The following is a 20,135-nucleotide window of genomic DNA, read 5'->3' as shown; positions in this document are numbered from 1 at the left end:
GAATGAGTGAGATGAGTATATTGATGGAGAGTCCGATGATGACCAAGAAGTCCAAATAGGTCAAGAAGGGCTCGTGCAAAAATATATGATGGACCTAATTTGTCTTTCAATCCAAGAACTGGTAGTATCTCTATAAATGAGTACATGAGGTCCTATAGAATGATACGTTCCTATGCCACAAACAAGTACCTATAACAGGATCTTGTTGCACATCTTTGGGCCAAAAGAAGCATGAAGTAGGCGTTTAAGTTTTATGTTGTTAAATGTTTTTAAAAATATTGTTTAAGTTTCATGTTGTTAAATGTTTGTTTTATGTTGTATAATTTTTATGTTCATTAATATTATTTAATGTTGTTTCATGTTACTTAATTTAATTTAATGTTGTATAATGGTTTAGGAAGTTATAGGAAAAAAATAGAATTTCAAAAAAATATGAAACAAATTTTGTAAAATAGAAGTTATAGAAAAAAATAGAATTTAAAAATAGAAGTTATAGGAAATTTTTTTTGTAAATAAAATAAATAAATAAAACTGTAAAAAAAAAAATTCAAAAATAACGGCTAACTGACGTTAGCTAGCCGTTGGATTCAAAAACTTGTTTAAGAATTGCTGTCAGATATAATCGACAGGATTAATAATGATGCTTTCGGTTATATCCGAAGTCAATTCTTAAATTTATGGCCAGCCCTTTGGCCATTTGGCCTTTTCAGATTTCGTGGGGCCCACGAGCCCCCTGGTCTAGCCTTCGGTTGAAGACGATTTTCGGGCTATTTTCGGCTCTCTGGCCCTCTGGACCCTTCGGTTGGAAATTGCCTTAGCTCTCATTGGACTAGACTAAATTGAATATTAGTCTAGTCTAGTGTTTGTTCCCTTGCGGGGCTAGTGTTAATAAGATTAACTAAGACTCACTTTGGCTAGAGACGTTGCTAACAGGTCTTCATGAGTCCTCCAAAAAACCATAGGATTAGCTAAGAACTTCGCTTCGTTTTGCTTGATTCACCTCCTCAACCTCGATTGCAATGGCACATCGCATTGTCCTACTAGATTCACCTCATCGACTTTGATTTTGACAACAAAGGCTTCGGGCATGACTTTATCTCCGACGCCGAACACACCAACTTCTTCATCTCCGACGATTACTTCGTCGTCTGCGTCATCTGGGTCGGTCAGATCTGGGTCCTTGGAAGCCCAAAAAGGCTATGACGGGAGGGTGAGCTAATGAGGATCCAAAAATTGTTTTGATTTATTTTTAATGGGTAATGTTTAATTTTTTTATAGTTTTGATGATATGATGATTGTTTAGCTTAAATTTGAAAGTGGTTTGGTCAATTTTGGATTGCAAAATTGTTTCTTTGCTAAATTCGTCATTGATGCGTGTAGAGCTTTCTTTAATACTGAACCAGAGAGAAAAGGAAGAAGTTGAAATTCGCCAGGCAATGCAGTCGGACATTCCATGCCTAAGTACAGACATCAGTAAACCATGCTCCGATAGATGTTGTTCCAAATACCCTAATACTGCTCCAGATGCAGCTGCAACGTGCATAAATGTCCCCGACAGCGACTCGACTGCATTATCTTGCGTATGCACATATCCATGTTAGGTTAACAATAACAAAATAAAATAAAATGTGCATCTATATATCATGCCCGACTATTCTCAATTGTGTGTTCTTCATGGATTGATTCTCTATCCATTCGCTAATGTTCACACAAAAAAATGTGGCATTTTCAATGGTTTTTTGGATTAAACAACCAAGTTTTATACGCTAAGACTTAGTGGAATTTCCCCCCTGCTGGACTTGCAGTTGCTTTTGATGTTTTGAACAGTTTACTCGAGCAAAATATAAACACCACTCGATGTCCCAAACTTTCAACTCTACTCTAAGAATTTAGAGAAGAATCAAGTCGATAAACATACCAAAATTTAATCAGATATGATCATTGTCGACACAATAAACCGCCAATAAGAGCTCCCTATCAGACTCAACTAAATAACGTTCCACTGGTTCGTAGAGAAAAGATTCTCTTGGCATGTAGTAGTTTCTTCATTGTTTCCAAGCTTGAAGTGAAACATCCAAGGCATCCAAGGCGAATGAAGAAGTATTCCCCATGCACATACAAAATTCCATCCAAATATGCGATGTCACTGGCTTCAGTTAGATTAAAATCATAATTACCACGTACACTTCTCCATCTTTTCTCTGTCGAGTTATATGTAAATATAAAGCTATATCCTTTACTGCAAGGATAAGATGTTATGTTTTCGCCTAGGACAAGGATGAAACAATCAGGAGAAGTTGGAGTGGTTGTAAAGATTGCAAACCCTACCTTTTCACCCGTGTTCAAATCTAACGGAGGCATTTCCAGAATCTGATTGCAGAAGGGATTGAAGAAAAAGAATGCTGTCCTCGCGCCACCGGATAAATTTTCTATAGCTGAGAACAATAACCAACCATATTTTGAAGCATGAAGTCGAGCATTGGCAATGAGTCCTCTCCCTTCTTCTATCAGATGCGTGCTTCCAATATGATGATACGTTCGTTTGGATGACAGATCAAAGAGCTAGAACGCCTTCACGGTTTTACCATCGCTCTTGGCACCAAGAGGGCACACGTACTATTTAGGCATGGTGATGATGGCAAGTTTGCACTCAGTTGAACCCATTCTAGAACAGCCCGCCAACTCTTGCACATCGCAGAAAAGTGACAAAGATCAAGATATGAGATATATTATGAGTATTTATCAAATATAGTCAAATATTTGCTACTAATTTCAAAAGTGTTAGTTTTTATAAAAACTTTTAAATGTAAAAATCATTTAAATAGACACAAATACCCTTAAACTTTAAACCTAATAAATTAAAAATAAAATATATCGTTGCATTAAAAAAAAATAAAAAACCCTATTAGATGAATGAGTTTTCACGGCAAAACCTAAAAATGATGTTTTCTCTTATACTAGTCTTTCGGCTAATAGTAACCAAATAAGTTTCTCTTTGAAAATCTAGTAGTTAACAAGGAAGATGGAACAATACATCAAGTAGTGGTAAAGATAATCAGGAATAGATGAAGAAGTTGATAAAGAAGGCAATATACCAGAGTGAACAAACAAAAATAAATTAACTTTTACTTGTCTCAAATTTAAAGGATTGTACAGCCAATATAAATAATAAAATGATAGAAAGAAAATTGTATTCATTAAACTGTAAATTTAAAAGGGTTTTACAAAGTAGGATGAAGTTGAACGAGATTCCTACAAGTTTGCTTATAATGGCCATTTGAACTACGTTTTGAACACTTTCGAGTTGATTTTTCTTTCCCACGTGATGGGATCCTCTTTTCTTTGCACTGCCATATCTTCTTTGTGTAATTGGTGATAGGACAATTCTTTCACGCACATCATCAGTTACTATCCAATCGGTCTGATCACGAACTGGCCATATAGCTTCTGCATATGCAATGATCAAAAAGTTTGTAGTATAATAATGAGAACATATAGGATAACATGAAATTTGTCGGTGTCTACATGTAGCACAAGCATGTGAGAAAGGTAGCTGGTCAAGATAAAATTGCCGGCATGTGCAACTCTTTTCCTCTAAATTCACAACTTCAATACAAAATCTATCGTATATATATGAAATTAGTAAGTTGCTATGGGCGATACCTACATATTCACACACACACACACACACACATTACTCAAACAAAAGAAGAACTAATCAACAACAACAACAACAAAAAAATCCGTATAAAAACTACAAAAAGCAATTTGCATAAAACTACAACAAAATTACGTTGAAGTTACATTTTTGGTCAAACCCAAGTTTTTAACTTTACTTTCTTGCATTGCAAACATACATATAAAGAATAACATGGTACAGATAGATAAAGTTACAGATTATTTGATATGAGAATCAGTAAAATAGTTCAAAAACTTGAGAACAAATCAAAATGTGCCAAAATTAAATAGAGAAATTAAAATAAATTCTTGTTAAGTGAATAAAGTAAAATACCTGGAATGATAATCTTTGCTTGTTATTTTCTCGCACCAACTTGTCTGTCCAATCTGTCAAATGTGTATTCATTTTGGCTGCCTCGGTTCGATGCTTATAAAACCACTTATGGAGAATATTCATTCTTAAATACTCAAGAAATCGTGTGATAGGTAGCTTTCGAGCATCTCTAGGGATTGCATTAAGGCATTCAACAATATTTGTTGTCATGATGTTGTACCGCTTTCCATCAAAGCACGCACGAGTCCACTTTTCATATCTAGCTGAATTAAGATAATCACCCACCTCAGAGTCGACTTTATATATTTCTGTCATGAGACGAAGAAATTCAGGAACTCTGTATGCCTTAGTAGCTGTAAAATACAATTTGTGTGCTCTCTCATGCTTAAAATTGTGCCTAATGTTTTGACTTATATGAAATATGCGTGCACCACGATGGGCATTGGGAAAAAACAGTTGAGAGAGCCTTTCGAATGTTTTTCATGTCTGTCAGAAACGAACACCAAGTCATCAATTTCCCCAATTGCTCCCCGTAATTTTGTCAAAAACCAATTCCATGATGCGTCATTATCTGAATCTCCAACTCCGAATGCTAAAGAGTATATTTGTTTATTGTCGTCCATGCATGTGGCAACAAATAGAGTGCCAAAATATTTACCCTTTAAAAACGTCCCGTCGACTGCTATTACAGGCCTAATAGCACTTCGAAAGCCTCTTATGCAAGGTCCAAGTGACATGAAATAGTACAAAAAACAATTATTCTCATCCGTTTCAATAGTTGTTATCGTACCTGGATTTTTGGCTTCTAATACAGCAAAATAAGATGGAAGTACCGCGTAAGATTCTTCTGGTGATCCCTTAACCAACTCCATTGCATGTTCCTTAGCTCTCCAAGCCTTCACATAGCTTATACTCACACCCATGTCCTTTCGCATATTTTCTATGATGTCACGTGGTCCATGTACTCATGATACACCCTCATACTTAGACTTTATGCATTGACCAATAAAAGAACTACTTGCCTGTCGATGATGGCGATTGATAACGTCTAATGAGCATGAGTGCATAGTAGTGTATTTCTTGACCTTGAAATAAGATGATTGTCGTAATTTAGAAGCACATAATTTCCATTTGCATGCGTCGCCGACACAACCAACTTCAAACCTTTCTTTGCTTGATCTCTTCACTTTGAATTCATAATTGTTCTTCATAGCATCAATACCCAACTTTTTTTTTGAAATCCTCCTTAGTCTCGTACAATTGACATATAACTATCTCTCTATCTGAATTGCATAGGTCCGCTATATCTGATTCATGTACAATATTTTTACCTTTGTGAACATCTAATCGGTTAAGGCTGGGTTCATTAGATTGCACATTACTAGACATTTTCCTAAAATATAAGCAAAACAATAAGCAAAGAAGAAAGTGACATACATATTGAAAAAATTAATTTAATATTGGCCAAATTATTGGTACAATTAATTGACAATTGCAGACTAAAAGAAAAAAAAACATTTTTTTATATCATAAAGTAAACCCTATTTTTTCTAAATGCAGTACATGAATTTCTTGGTCCCCATGGCTGCGGGAAAACAACCTTGTTATTGGCCCTTGCAGGAAAACTCGATAAATCTCCCAAGGAGAGTATTGCAAACCACGAAGTTTACAAACTTCATGACTATTCAAATGTTAATCTCAAAATAAATATATAATGGAGTGTAAACCGTGTTACAATCGTCATAAAAACTCATGTTCTTTTTTTTTTCTTCAGGTTGTAGAGGAAAATTAAATACAAAGGAAAAAACTACAAAAGTAAAGAGAAAATGTAGACAAGGAAAAATGCAAGAAATTAATCATCTATGCTCACCTTCGTTTAGGGGTGCTCCACCAACCGTCGATGCCTTCACTAGATCTCCACCATTTTTAGGTTTTGTCGTGAGAATTCTTAATCTAATCGGGTTTTGATTTTTTAATTTATTAGGTTTAAAAGATTAAGGGTATTTGTGTCTATTTGAGTGATATTTTGGATATATTTGAAAGGTTTTATAAAAACTGACATTTATAAAATTAGGGGCTAATATTTGGCTATATTTGATAAATACTCGTTCAACTACTTTGTTTAATATATCAACTCGAAGATCAGACCATATTTCATCCATATAATATATTATTTTTCTTGATACCGACGATATTTTACACTAAATTCAACTAAACTACGAGGAAGAATTTGAATTTGTTTAAGAGGATCTTCTATAGCAAATCACTCATCTTTGTATATGTGACTTTGCTGCCCTAGCTAGCGTTTCAAACTTGGCTTTACTTTATACAAAATAAATAAAAACGTGATGAGATAAAGCCCAAGCCCATGACTTATTATCTAGGTCCATACCCAGCAACCCAGCAAAAAGCGTGTGGGGTGAGATGTGTAGAGTTGGATGAATGACGAAACACACACCCAGCACACACCACGCACCACCTTTGCTGTGCCATCAAATCCCCACGTGACCATCAGCACACAGATTCTTCCCCTCTTTGCATACGAACCCGCCTCCTCCACCAACCCCCCAAGACGGCGAATTGACGCCCCCTGTTTGGTTACTAGGATTGACTAGTCCCCAACCGGAAAACCGCTTCCTATTTTTTTTTTCCGGCAGCGTCCAAACATGGTCTCCCCGGAAAACACCAACTGGCTCTTCGATTACGGGCTCATCGACGATACCCCTGTTCTGGATGGCAACTTCACTTGGCCCGTTCAGCCCGTCGCCGGTTCGGCTAGCGTCAGGTACTTCCATTTCTTCTGTAATTTTGTACTATTGATTAATTAATTCTTGCTTTTGGGCAATTAATCCGACTGGGACAAATTAGGGTTTTTTGAGTTTTCGTTTCTGCTTTAATTTTGGGGTTTCTGGATAACCTCTGCGAAATTGGGTGGTTTTTGGTTCGTGGGTTGGGATTGAATGGTTGGAATTTGCTGATTTTAAGATCCTTTTGTCTTATTCCCAATCTGTTATTTGGGGCGTTGGTTGTGATTGTGAGTGTTTGGTTAATTGGGACTGTTTAGGACTGGGAAATGTGTGATGAGAGAGGCTTGGATTCAAGCTGGTCACTGATTGAATGGCTTGAATTGTACTGTGTTCTTTTGCGGGTGGGAAAAAAATATCGAATTTAACCGATACAATCACATTTTTAGGGTGTTTGGCTAAATAAAAAGTAAAAAGTAGCTTTTTAAGAACAAAGAAGCGACTTTTCCAACAGTTTAGGGAATCTATGGCTTTAACAGACCAACTGCTTGTGCTCTAGGATTTGAGTGTAATACATTTGTGGGACGAGCATAATTTGTCCACTAACTTTAAGTTTTCGTGGAAGCCACTGCGAGAGCGATAACATGTCAGTTTGTTTTGATCACTCAAAACCTTTTTCCATGAATTGTAACTTTAGTGTATGAGATTTGCTGAGTACTAGTGTGGTTGGAGTTGTGAGGGTCTGAGGTTATTTTCTACTGAGAGAAAAAGATGACTTTGGTGGTGGGATTTATACTTTAACGGGGTGACAGTCTGTTTTTGCAATGAGGGTTCCTGATGACAAGTGGTACACATTATGCATATATTCATGTATTTCCATATAAAGGTTTTACAGTTATATTTAAGCAATGGCCTTTACAAGGACTGCTGGACCATTTTTTGAACGACTATTTACAGAAGGCTTCATGGGCTTGGTCTATATTGTGGATTCATTATGTGATCATCTATTATGTGTATGAGGTCAGAAAGCTTTGGTCATAATTTTATATATTTTTGGTCGGTTGGAGGTGACAGAGTTCAGAAATGTTTTGGATGTTTGTATCATGATCTTTCTTTATATTGTGTAATGTTTACTTTGTCGTATGCAAGGGTTTGTATTGTTTATTCATTTTCAGATTGGGTCGTGTGGTATGGTTGCTCATTTATTTTCTTTATTCTGTGGCATTTCGTAGTGTTGAACTTGATGGCTCATTGGGGGATGCTGAGGGACTTAAGGAATCTGGCTCAAAAAAGAGGTACGAACTTTGAACTTTCTCATCAAAGAGATCACCATGTGTAACCACTTCAAAAAGCATATTCTCATTCTCTTTTATGTGCTTTATACCTTATCATAGTTGACTATTTTCTTTAATGCATGTGCTGCTGTGCAAGAGATCATGAATTTGTGCTACAGCAGCCTTAGTTGAGGATACTAACTAAAGTTTATAATGATCTCTTCAATCACTAACATGCATGCTTACTGTCATCATCTATCTTTGGTTTTTCAATCCTGGATGATTTAATTTCTTATTTTCTTTCAATTTGGTTTTAAAACACCTCATGTCATATCTTCACAAATTATCATGTTGTCTTGAAAATCACCACCTAGAAGTTACATGTTAGTATTACAAGTGAGTTGATCAAAAGCTAGTAAGTTTGTTTTAATTCATCTTATTCCAGCTGTCTTCCTCTGTGTGTTGCTTTTTTCTCGTTGCAGGGTCAGATCTGAATCATGCAGTGGAACAAGCTCGAAGGCATGTAGGGAGAAGTTGCGAAGGGACAGGCTAAATGACAAGTACATTCTATTGTTCTCTTTCGTTTATTAGTCTCCTCTTCTCTCCCTCTTGTTTGAGGCAGGCTTGTCTTATCGCTTGACATGTACCAATAATAGGTTTGTGGAATTGGGCTCTATTTTGGAGCCTGGAAGGCTCCCCAAGACGGACAAGGCTGCCATTCTGGTTGATGCTGTACGAATGGTGAATCAATTACGTGGTGAAGCCCAGAAGTTGAAGGACACAAATTCAGGCCTCCAGGAGAAGATCAAGGAATTGAAGGTAAAAACCCTTTGTTTCTTTTGATTCAAAATTTGAGGATGGATCACGTGTAAAAACCCTTAAATTCTAGATGGTTTGTACTCTTTATTCTACCTGGTAGAAGTTGATAGGGCATACGGGCTTACATAAAAAAACTGCCGATGTGACAACGTGCAAAACATGTTTTCCCTTGTGCAGACAGAGAAGAATGAACTTCGCGATGAGAAGCAGAGGCTGAAATCGGAGAAAGAGAAGTTGGAACAGCAACTGAAATCCATGAATGCGCAGCCTGGCTTTTTGCCTCCCCCTCCTGGAATTCCTGCTGCATTTGCGGCTCAAGGCCAAGCTCACGGCAACAAGTTGGTGCCTTTCATTGGTTACCCTGGGGTTGCCATGTGGCAATTCATGCCACCTGCCGCTGTGGATACTTCGCAGGATCATGTACTCCGCCCACCGGTTGCTTAAGTCCGGCTTAATCTAAAATGATTGGGGTGGTGATTTGGGATAACATTTTGTCCCAAACAAATGTATTATTATCGTGTCATTGTTCATGTATTTTTGTTTAACAATGTACTAACTGAATTTGGTGGGTGAATTGACTGTATTTGCAACTGCAATTGCAAACCTGGCTACGTTTATGAAGGATGTGTGCTGGTATTTACATGTAAATCGTATGAACTAATAAGTTAATCTCGCAACTTTTCGTTCCCAATTTTTAGGATGCTCTAGATGTTAATCATCTTATGCACGTTATCGATTCGGACCTATATGGAACGTCTTCACCACAATGTGCGGCCCAATAATACAGAATTCTGTACACTGCGTTGCTCGTCTACAAATGAATGGGCAACTTTTACCGGTGATGCCAAGGTTGTGGTATCACAAGTCTATTATACACTACCTACGTATTTTAACTTTCTCACATAACGATGCGTGATTGACTTGAAATACTGTTGATGCATTGACTAGTTACATCTATGTATTTTAACATTCTCACATAACGATGCGTAATTGACTTCGCACTCCAACCCGCTTTCTTCCTTTACTTTCTTAGTCCAAAGGAAAAACTTTTTTTTAGGAAGTATTTCAACAAACGAGATATTTCGCAACTGACCTGACATAAAATCGGGTACCTAATTCTAATAGGTATCATTCTTATTGGAAATTTCCAATTGAAAAAAAAATCCATTTATAAATCAATATATTTTTTGACTCTATTTAGTATATTCTATTTAGAAATAGAGAAATTAATAAAAATAATACAAAAATAATATAAATAAAATAATTAGTCTATCTATAAGAAAGAGGGAAACACCATCGATGCATTGGCTAGTTACATCGAAGTTCTCCGAGAACTATAAATTAGGAGTCATATTACAGCTGTCGTATGAACTAAACAAATATGAACCAACAAACGATTGGCAAAAACACCTAAGTTAAAAAGTAACAAAAAGTGGAAGTGCTTTTGCAACCTTATGAAGAAGCGCTTCTGGCAAACTACCTATTTCTGTTTCGGCTTTCTTCGCCTACTCTGTTAAAACACTCAAATGGCTTCCAACCTCCTCAAAATCCACACAAAAACCATCAAAACTCCAAACCCACCACCAACCCCCCCATTCCCATTTCTCAAACACCACCAAAACTCTCACATCTCCATCCCTTCAACCCTCTTCCAAAACCCAAAATTACCACTTTATCCGCACTCTGCTCCTCCTTGTCCTCCTTCCCCACCCCTCCAACCTCCAAAGAATCCGCCATCAAACAAGCCAAAACCTGCCTCCCCACCACCCTCTCCTAGCCCCTCAACAACCTCCGCCTCACCACGAAGCTCAAGAAGCCCAAACAACCCCGATTCCGACTTGAATCACCCTCGCCGACGACTCCCCGGAATCCCTCTCCCACCTCGCCCTCCAGCTCTTCCAAGACCTACCCATCAAACGAATATCCTCCAAAGTCAACGTCTTGAACGTATGGTCAAACGCCGCCTTCGCAGAAACCGCATTGAAAGCCTTTGGGGCTTGCCCTTCCACCCCGGTTGAGCATTCAGACATTTCCTCCATCGCCAACGATAATACCGGAAATTTGAATTCTGCTGACGTGGCGGTGTTTTTGGCGCCAGAGGGAACCCAACTGGCGGTTACAAAAAGGGACACTGATTTGTTGTTCCGTGGCCGGTGGTGATCTTCAACCCCAAGTGGGCGTTCGAGGAGGAGGCGGAGAAGGGAGAGCTCGGCCGGTTTGTGAGTTCGTTTGAGGTGATTTTTTCGTTCGTGGGTTTGGAGGTGAAGGGGCTTTTGAGCAGAAGGAATGGCGTGATTTTCAAGTGCGTGAGAGATGGGGTTGTGAGTGGTGAGTGAAATGGACTGTTTTTGTTGAGGAAGGAGGGGAATTGAAGGTGTTTCGACGTTTAAATGGCGGTCCTCGATCGGAGATGTTGAGAATGTTTTGAATAAGTTGGTGGCCATTAATTCGCCGGTGACGAAATCAGTCAAGTTTTTCAGGGATTTGGTGTCGAATGTGACTGGAAACAAGTAAGCTTTCTTCCAGGACTGTGTTTGTATACTCTCTGATTGATAATTTTTGAATGTGTACGAGGTGTTTGTTGAATTGTGTGACTTTTACATGTCCTGAGCTCGTGGTTGTGTATTTTGTTGATTACAAGGGAAATAATTTGGATTTATGTTTATGGATTCATCATTCAATCTTGCTATATATGTTCTCTGTCTTCATTGTAAGCTATAGAGGCAAATGTCCTCGTAAAATGATTGCTTTTCGAGTATGTACGAGGGAGAGAGACTCTTATTACGCAGTTTCGCTTTCTGCCATCCTCACTCAAGGGTCTCGATACTCATTAATGGCCGGACTAGTTATGATTTCTATAAATTTAACAGTCGGTAGGACAACCCGAATCCTGATGCTGTCCTCCCAGCCACCGTGTTAACTTGGCACCGGGAATGCACCGTGCTTTCCATTAACCGTAGGCAAGCAATTCGTAGTTAAATGTATTTCTGACCCTTTCAGTGCTCTTTCTAATTGTTGTCCAAAGAAACAAACTTCCCTCTCTTTGTCTCATGTATTTGAATCTTATGAAGTATGTGGTCTTGTATTTTATTGCATGTACTACTTCTACATATAGTCGGTAAACAAAACTGTATGATCGGAAGTTCTAATCACCGTGTAAGGGCGTAAAGGTAAGAAGAATACAGAGTGATAGGTGAAGGAATGTGCACTGAGGGAAGCGGAGTTCCGCGTATCAGAAGCCCCGTGCTGTTTTTTTTCTTGCATTAAATATTGAACGCCGTGAATTGGGGAAGAACTCTCTCTCATTTTCCTTTGCCTCATATACAATCCACTCTTATCATCAACATTTTCGATATATTCCTCTGAAAATCCAAACTTAGGTTGCCATGATACGACAGCCCTTGATGAATTTATCTGAGAAATTGACATATTTTGCCCAAAATGGCCGAAGTTTTGGAAATGCAATATCTAGCCAGGGCTTTGCTCTCCCGTTGAAATGGATGACACCGGCACTCTTAACATCGGCAGAACTTGTGTTTTCCTGATATCCCAGTCCCAACATGTGCCAGAATGGATCGATAACATGGACATGCCCGTGGAATGCTATTAGGCCGGGGGGCAACGTTCCTAGCTGCCAAAGGCTCAGGTCTGATTTCAAGTTCTGCATAAAGATAAGGATCATAAGATAGGATGATTTTTAGAAGACCGTAACGCATTTTCTCGATAAATTCTTTTTGGGAAATTTTGAAAGTTATAAAGTTTAAACTTCTTTCACCTCTTCAAGCCAATGGTGGTATGTAAGGCTTATGTTGGTTTTTCTCCAAGCATCTAGGTCGAAGATGTTCATTCCATAAGCCCAGGCACATGTCTTGGGGTCGAAATTCTTGGATATCAAAGGATGAGAGAAGTTCAGATAACTCTTATACCGCTTCGACATCACAAAGTTATCTTCTCCCTTGCATGTCTCAACTGCTCCATTGACCTTTCCATTCATTTCGATATCCCACAGCGGTGAAAGATCAGTTTGAACGACTATGTCGTCGTCCAAGAACACTATCTTATTAAGACTAGGAAACAGCTGCATTGAGATTTAGTGTAGATTAGCACGAAGTGCAGAGAAAATGCAGCAATTTGTCTAGGCAAAATAGGCTTATGGAAGCACTATAAGATGTCGTAAACGCTATTAAACCATTGTTAAGCATGCTACCTCTGGTAGATGTATTCTGATGTGGTTCATCAGAGAGTTGTACTTGGGACTAAGTGCCTGCAACTTTGCTGCAATAACATTAGGCTTCTCGGTATTATTTGCCACAATGGCCGAGGACCCGCCTCTAAATTGCGACCTCACCCTTTGGTCTTTCTCCATTGCTTCCAACACCGGCACCTTCCCCTTTGTAAACCAATCGAAATGGTGCAGCGCCTTGACCTCAATTATGGCAGGTGATAACGAATGCAGGGAAAACCACGCTTGCATCGGATAAAATGTCTTCCTGTCTGTGATAATGTGGAGGACAACTTTGTGAGGGCGCAATGAGTTGCGAACAAGGGATGTGGCAACAACAGAGGCGGCAAGCACATTGTCTGAGGCGAGGACAAAGTGGTAGAAGGAGTTGTCAACGAGGGCAGGGACGAGTTCAGCAGAAGGGAGCTGGAGGCGTGCAGCCGCGTTGGAGGCGTGCTCGTTGGCTAACCTCAAGGCTAGGCAGTGAAGCTGTTTAGGTATGCTGCTTGACGCTACATGCCGGTATAAGTACTCTTGGATTTTGGCATTTCGGGTTCTTTGCTCAAGAAGTGTGACCTGAAAAACATGCACCATGTCTTATAACTCAAAATACGCTTGCACCAAATACATGAGACATAATTTGGAGCCGAAATTTGGCAGACCCTGGCGTTATCAGAATTTCATTGCCGATTAGAGAAATGTCTTATTAATTACTTTTCAAAAAACCAAAACATTGAGAACAGAAGTACCATTTCTCTAAGCTTGACAGCGAAAGTCCTTGCGTCAAATTTTCCGTCCTTTATTTCAACCATAAACTCGTCTAAGGACTGAGGAATATCAGATCTTCCTTGTAATTCATGCTTGCCGATGGGTTCTTCTAATATTTGGTATATTACTTCTGGGACCTTTCAGAAATTAATTACATTGTTATAGACAAAAATAAAATCAAGTAATTAAATAATATCTCATCAACAAGAAGTAGGCATTAAGAAATTACCCTTGATTCTCTTCTTCCCAATATTTTTGGCCCTAATCTTTTCCCCAAGCAACCTACCATTGAAACAAAAATTAGGTGTTACAAATAACTAAAGTAATGTGTCTAATTATATTTATTTGTACTGAATTTACCGTCTAGTTTTTTTTTCTAGCAATATTTAACTGTTAAAATTAAATGATGTATTTGTACTAAGCGCTCAAGCTATAACTAGTTAATAAAAATGAGTGCAGGTTACTGTACTATGCCATTCATCTGGTGGTTCAGAATTTATGGTTTTAAAAAAAGAAATTATGGTGGGATAAATTATGATGTTGCAGAGACAACTAATACAAGCAGCCCATTTATCATATCCTGAAAGGAGCTTTGAGCCTTGACACATGACAAAACACATTTTAAATAATTAAGCACATTTAATTATATCATTCAATAGATTTTAAATACATTGGATCACTTGACATGTCACATCCCGGCCCAGGGTCCACCACATTTCGGGTCCGCTCCACTACCGTAGCACGATATTGTCCGCTTTGGGTCCCGACCACGCCCTCACGGTTTTGTTTCTGGGAACTCACATGAGAACTTCCCAGTGGGTCACCCATCATGGGAGTGCTCTCGTGCGCTACTCGCTTAACTTCAGAGTTCGGATGAAACCCGAAGCCAGTGAACTCCCAAAAAGCCTCGTGCTAGGTAGGAATGAGAATATACATTTAAGGATCACTTCCTTGTGCGATGTGGGATGTCACAATCCACCCCCTTAAAGGCTCGACGTCCTCGTCGGCACACCACGGCCAAGGTTAGGCTCTGATACCAAATTGTCACATCCCGGCCCGGGGTCCACCACATCCCGGGCCCACTCCACCACCGTAGCACGATATTGTCCGCTTTGAGCCCTGACCACGCCCTCACGGTTTTGTTTCTGGGAACTCACACGAGAACTTCCCAGTGGGTCATCCATCATGGGAGTGCTCTCGTGCGCTACTTGCTTAACTTCAGAGTTCCGATGAAACCTGAAGCCAGTGAGCTCCCAAAAAGCCTTGTGCTAGGTAGGGATGGAAATATACATTTAAGGATCATTCCTCTGGGCAATGTGGGATGTCACATGACACATGACAAAACACATTTTAAATAATTAAGCATATTTAATTATATAATTCAAATGATTGGATATCACATTCACATTCATATTCACTTCACTTAGTACTACGGTCTACTATTATTTATTTTTACTTATAAGTGAGAGATCTTATGTTCGATTCTCACCAAAAGAAAATTTGAACCACATTATTGCTAGCGCATTGTGAGGCTAAACTCAACCCTCAATAGGTAATATATTTTGTTCCCAAAAAAAAAAAAGTTTTCTTTTTTTTGGTGTGACAATGATAATATCTGCGGTAGGGGATGGTCATAGCCTTATAATAGGCTTACAATAATGTGGTTCATATTTGCGAGAATCGAACCTAAGACCTCTCACTTACGTTTGAAGATGAATATCACTAGACCATAGTACTAAGTGGCAAAGAAAAACGAAATTAGAGTATTGTTTTTAAACTAAAGCTCAATCAAAGCTTTGGTTTCTAACAAGATTCTAAAAGACGCTAGGAGTTAGTCGGACAACGAGCTGGGGCATAGCGCCTAAGCGGATTTAAATAAATCTATTATATTTCGTGTAAATAAGTGTATGTTTATCCTTAAAATATATATAATTTCATTAAACTACAAAACAGAATGACATATATATTAGGAAGTATTGGAACATAATAAAAACATGGGGAACATGTGTATTCATATAAGTATTCAACAAGTCTCTTACAATTTATTGAAAAAAATAAAATGCAAAATGAAAATTATCTATTTTCTGTCTAAATGAGTCGTAGCCTAGGCGGGTCTGGGTGGGCTAGGTGGGTGCCTAGCTGTCTAGGCGGGCACCTTAGCAGGTTTAGGGCCCATTTCTTAATTTTCAAATGTCTAGGCATTAATCGAGACGGTGACCAACTGCCTAGTGCCTAGCTGGGGTCTAGGCGGCGCTAGGCGGGGATTTTTAGAACAGTGGTTTCTAAAATAAAGTTTGTAAGTACTGAAGTAGTAATTATTTTGAATAACTTCATATTCGTTTATAAGTGTTTTTAAAATGATTGAAAACGTTTTTGGTAAAAATGTTTTTGAAATTAATCCTTAGTAAAAATCCAAGCAGATTCGGAAAAGCACTTTAAGTGCTTCTGGTACACCTTCTAAAAAGTGCTTTTAGAACCAAAAATCAGTTTTACCAAAAAAATTTTTAGTCATTTTAAAAGTACCTCAAAACGAGTCATTCGTTAGAATTTTTGTCCTTTATTTAATTAAACTCTTTTATTTTAAAAGAAAACTATAATTGAGTTATTTAAAATGATCATTGATAAACGTTGTGGCAGATTTAAGAACCAATACTCATAGATTAGTTCTTCAAGAACCAATTTTCCCATTTTATGAAAGAAAACTAAAACGTTGAATGTTACAAGTTCCTCTTGTTCTTACAGTGACTAGAATCTTTTGTTATCTGAACAACTTTTCCTAGCAGATCATTGTTTGTTGGCAAAGAATTAATAAATTAATCAAGCCATTGGTTGATCACTAAAAAAAGGTCGTACCCAGTGCACAAGGCTCCCGCTTTACGCAGGGTCTGGGAGAGGTGAATGTCGGCTAGCCTTACCCCCATTTATGGAGAGGCTGCTCCCAAGTCTCGAACCCGAGACCTACCGCTCATGGGCGAAGGCACTTGCCATCGCACCAAGTGCGACCTCTTCATTGGTTGATCACTATTGTAATATTATTTGCCTGCAATTGATATTGTCAAGACAGAAACGACATGCTTTTATATGAAACCTAGATAATATTGAACAATCTATGATTAGTCTCTCACGTGTGTATCTTCACACTGGCAATTCTTGTTCTTTTCCGTTTGTATAGGAACTACTTTTCTTATCTACAAGATTACAAATAACTTCGATATATTATGTTGTTAAACTTTTAAGATAAAAGTATATATTTAAACAAGAATCTGTCTGCACTTGTCTAGATTAATAATTTGATAACATAACATATGAAACTGCATTGATAATCTGAAACCTATATAGAGTTGCTACAATAATATTGGGTTTGAAAGTACATGCACGTACCTAGTGAGGAGCACTTGCTTTCCCCATCAATGGTGTCCACAGCAGTCATCACAAACGCGAACCTGAGAAGAAAAGTGAAGAACAGAATGGAGTAGAAGAGCATCCGGTATGAAAGCCGCCTCGACCCAACTTTCACCTTGATGAATTCCCTCACTCCTTTCCCCGGCAACACTGTCACATGCCTCAGGCTGGGAGATATGTGAAGCTGCATTTTTATTGTTTTGTTCAGGACACCAACAAAACTAACAAATACACACCCAAAATGTTATTTTCGGGTGGGAAACGGCAAATTCCAGCCTGATCAGGCAAACAAGGGCAGAGTAGAATTGCAAGAAGAAATGTTGTGTAAAAGGAAGGGTTTTGATGGTGTTAAGGTAGCTATCTGTTACCTAACCTTGCTTAGTTTTTGGGCTATAGGAGGAGATGTATTAGGATATTATGATATGTGGAGAGAGATGAGGAGGGGGGTTGTTAAAGAGATAGAGACATGGGACTGGTGATGTTTGCTTTTCTGGTTTGGGGAGTTTGGCTTGGTTTTGAAGGAGGGAAGTTGACGAGGGAGATGAGAGAAAAACAAAATTAAAATTCATAAAAATAAAAAAATTAGAATATAATAATGCAGTAAATGTTTGGTTTGGTGTTTGCTTGGCTTTGCCTCCACAGGAGGTTCTTGTTTCAAAGAGCTTCGACTAAGAGAGAGAGAGTGTTTGACACAACAGGGCTTCTACATGGAAAATGACTCTTCGTCTCTCTCTCTCTCTCTTTCTATGGGCTTTTGGTAGTGGAGTAAAATTGCAGGAACATTTGATTCTAATATTTTTTTTTCAAGCAAATTGTCATTGTTTGAACTTTGACTTTCAATTCAACTACAGTAGTTTTGGTTAAAAGTATTTACATTTGCACCCGACATATCGAGTTCAATTTATGGATGGTATTTATGCACATTTTTGGGTTGGTATTTGTTGTATGTTGTTATGATATCCTATACATGGACAATGCCCGCGAATTTTTGGGGAAAAACCTACTTGGTGCTATGTATTTATGCTTATTTCCTTTTGTTTTTCCTGCTTTTTTTTGTTATATAGGGTAGAAGGCCCAAAACAACAAATAAACCCAAGTAGGGATATCCTTGGGTTGAACAACTCTATATATTTGGTCCTTCACTAGAAGTTAAGGGTGGTGTGGTTTCAAATCCAGTTAACATACTAAATTTGTTAAATTGTTTGTCTTCACTATCCTCACAAATTCAATTCAAGATGTAAATTTATCTTTATGCACATTTAAAAAATAAAAACTCAAAATCAATGCATATGTTCTCTCCTTTCAATAGGTCCCTCGTCTCTCCTTTCAATTATTTATTATTTAATAGAAATAGAAATAGAAATCGAAATTGAAATTAGTAAGAATTGGAGAGGATTAATTTATCATTTGAGTTTAAAGGAGGATGCCTGAAGGACACTGCTAACACCAAAACACTTGCTTTGATGGAGTCTTCATCACCCTCTACAGTGTTGCGCTGGATAATGAAACAAATATTTTTGTGTTGAAGGAGTAATACTAGTATGTAAGTGGCTGAAATTAGGATGGACTCAAGCCATCAATAACATTCCTCACATCTCTTGCCTTTACTATGATCTGGGAAATCTTACATTCAAAGAAAGGTTTTGAAGTCAAGAAAATGGCAACATCATGATACAATAGTTTATAGACATTACAACAAAACCAAGTTCAAGATTATGCTTCACAAATGTTTCAACATAGACAAGGAAATGTGGTACAGATCATCTATGCGAATCGAAAAGAGACTGAGGGCGAATGCCAGGAAGATTGCATGAGGTCATCTATGTGGTACAAAACTTTTTGTTTTATATAAGGTTTTAGCCAAAATAGAATGCAGGAGAAAAATTGTGTAATAGTAAGAGTTTAATTACTGAGTGAGTTTATAATAGATTTTTGTTTTATTGTTACTTTCATATTGTACTTGATAGTAATAATATAGTAAGGTAAAAAAGAAAATTTATATTTAAAGTTTAAATTGGGTGAAGAATAATGTTATATAAGTTCAAATAAATTTTTCTAAAAAACAAATTGGTTTGAAATGATTCCTTACATAATGGGTATTTCAAATGCATTTAAAGTGTAGTACATCAAATTATTTCAAATACATTCAATATAATGTAGAATCTTTAGGAAAAGTAACCGTGTTTCGAACTCTAAATTCGTTTTTCAAAGAAATATGTTTTTTCGTATTACATTTACTAATTATCTTGTTGACTACGGACTTGTTTGGAAATGCTTTTAAAATTGATGAAAGCACTTTTGGTAATTGTTGATGCACAAAACTGGAGATCTTGGAACAACGTAAATCCGACCGTGAATCTGCAAGTAATGTAAATGACACAAGATGTATCGTGGTTCATCCCAAGGTTTGGGCTACGTCTACACTGATTATCTATTTATCTGAGAAGTGAGGGAGAGAGAGCTTTGAGAGTGAGAGCTTTGAGAGGGGGTGAGAGGGCCTAGAAATTGGCTTCCCCCAATTGTGAGGGTGAGGGGTCCTTTTATAGAATAAGGACTCCTCACTTATTACATATTTGCCCCTTCCTTTATTACATAATTACCTTTAAGTCCCCCGAGTATTTATACAAGGTCTAAATACGGAGGCCCTAAATATGGTATAAACAGTAGTCCCCCAAGTCTTCAGTCAAGAGAGTCTTTTGGCTGGAGACTTGAAATTCAGTCCATGTGTGGGCCGAAGTAACTAGATGTCGTCTAGAACTGATGCTCGATATGAGGCGGTTCCCAATCTGAAATGATGCTTAACTAGAAATAGCACATGCTGTGAGGCTGCTCGGCTCGTGGCTTATGTTGCCTTGGTTGGCTCGGCTTGTGGCGTTGAAGGTGAGGGAGTCCCT

The 20,135-nt window shown here is 38.0% G+C and overlaps 2 protein-coding genes across 2 annotated transcripts; one reads left to right on the top strand and one right to left on the bottom strand.

The window, feature by feature from the left end:
* The first annotated feature begins 6,478 nt into the window (after positions 1–6,478).
* Positions 6,479–9,540, top strand: LOC126615924 (transcription factor ILR3-like). The gene is made up of 5 exons (XM_050283850.1): positions 6,479–6,797; positions 7,989–8,051; positions 8,513–8,590; positions 8,687–8,849; positions 9,027–9,540. Exons 1-5 carry the CDS (start codon positions 6,679–6,681, stop codon positions 9,291–9,293), a joined length of 690 nt encoding a protein of 229 aa, XP_050139807.1. The 5' UTR covers positions 6,479–6,678; the 3' UTR covers positions 9,294–9,540.
* Positions 9,541–12,043: 2,503 nt separating this feature from the next.
* LOC126615920 (probable galacturonosyltransferase 12) lies at positions 12,044–17,632 on the bottom strand. The gene is made up of 6 exons (XM_050283845.1): positions 17,221–17,632; positions 14,069–14,121; positions 13,821–13,976; positions 13,057–13,647; positions 12,625–12,927; positions 12,044–12,510 (listed from the first exon to the last, which is right to left on the bottom strand). Exons 1-6 carry the CDS (start codon positions 17,429–17,431, stop codon positions 12,226–12,228), a joined length of 1,599 nt encoding a protein of 532 aa, XP_050139802.1. The 5' UTR covers positions 17,432–17,632; the 3' UTR covers positions 12,044–12,225.
* Positions 17,633–20,135: the final 2,503 nt, after the last annotated feature.

Source organism: Malus sylvestris, chromosome 3 (assembly GCF_916048215.2).
Source record: "Malus sylvestris chromosome 3, drMalSylv7.2, whole genome shotgun sequence".
Taxonomy (NCBI): Eukaryota; Viridiplantae; Streptophyta; class Magnoliopsida; order Rosales; family Rosaceae; genus Malus; species Malus sylvestris.
Note: the sequence above shows the minus strand (reverse complement) of the source record. Positions and strands in the feature narration are given on the sequence as shown.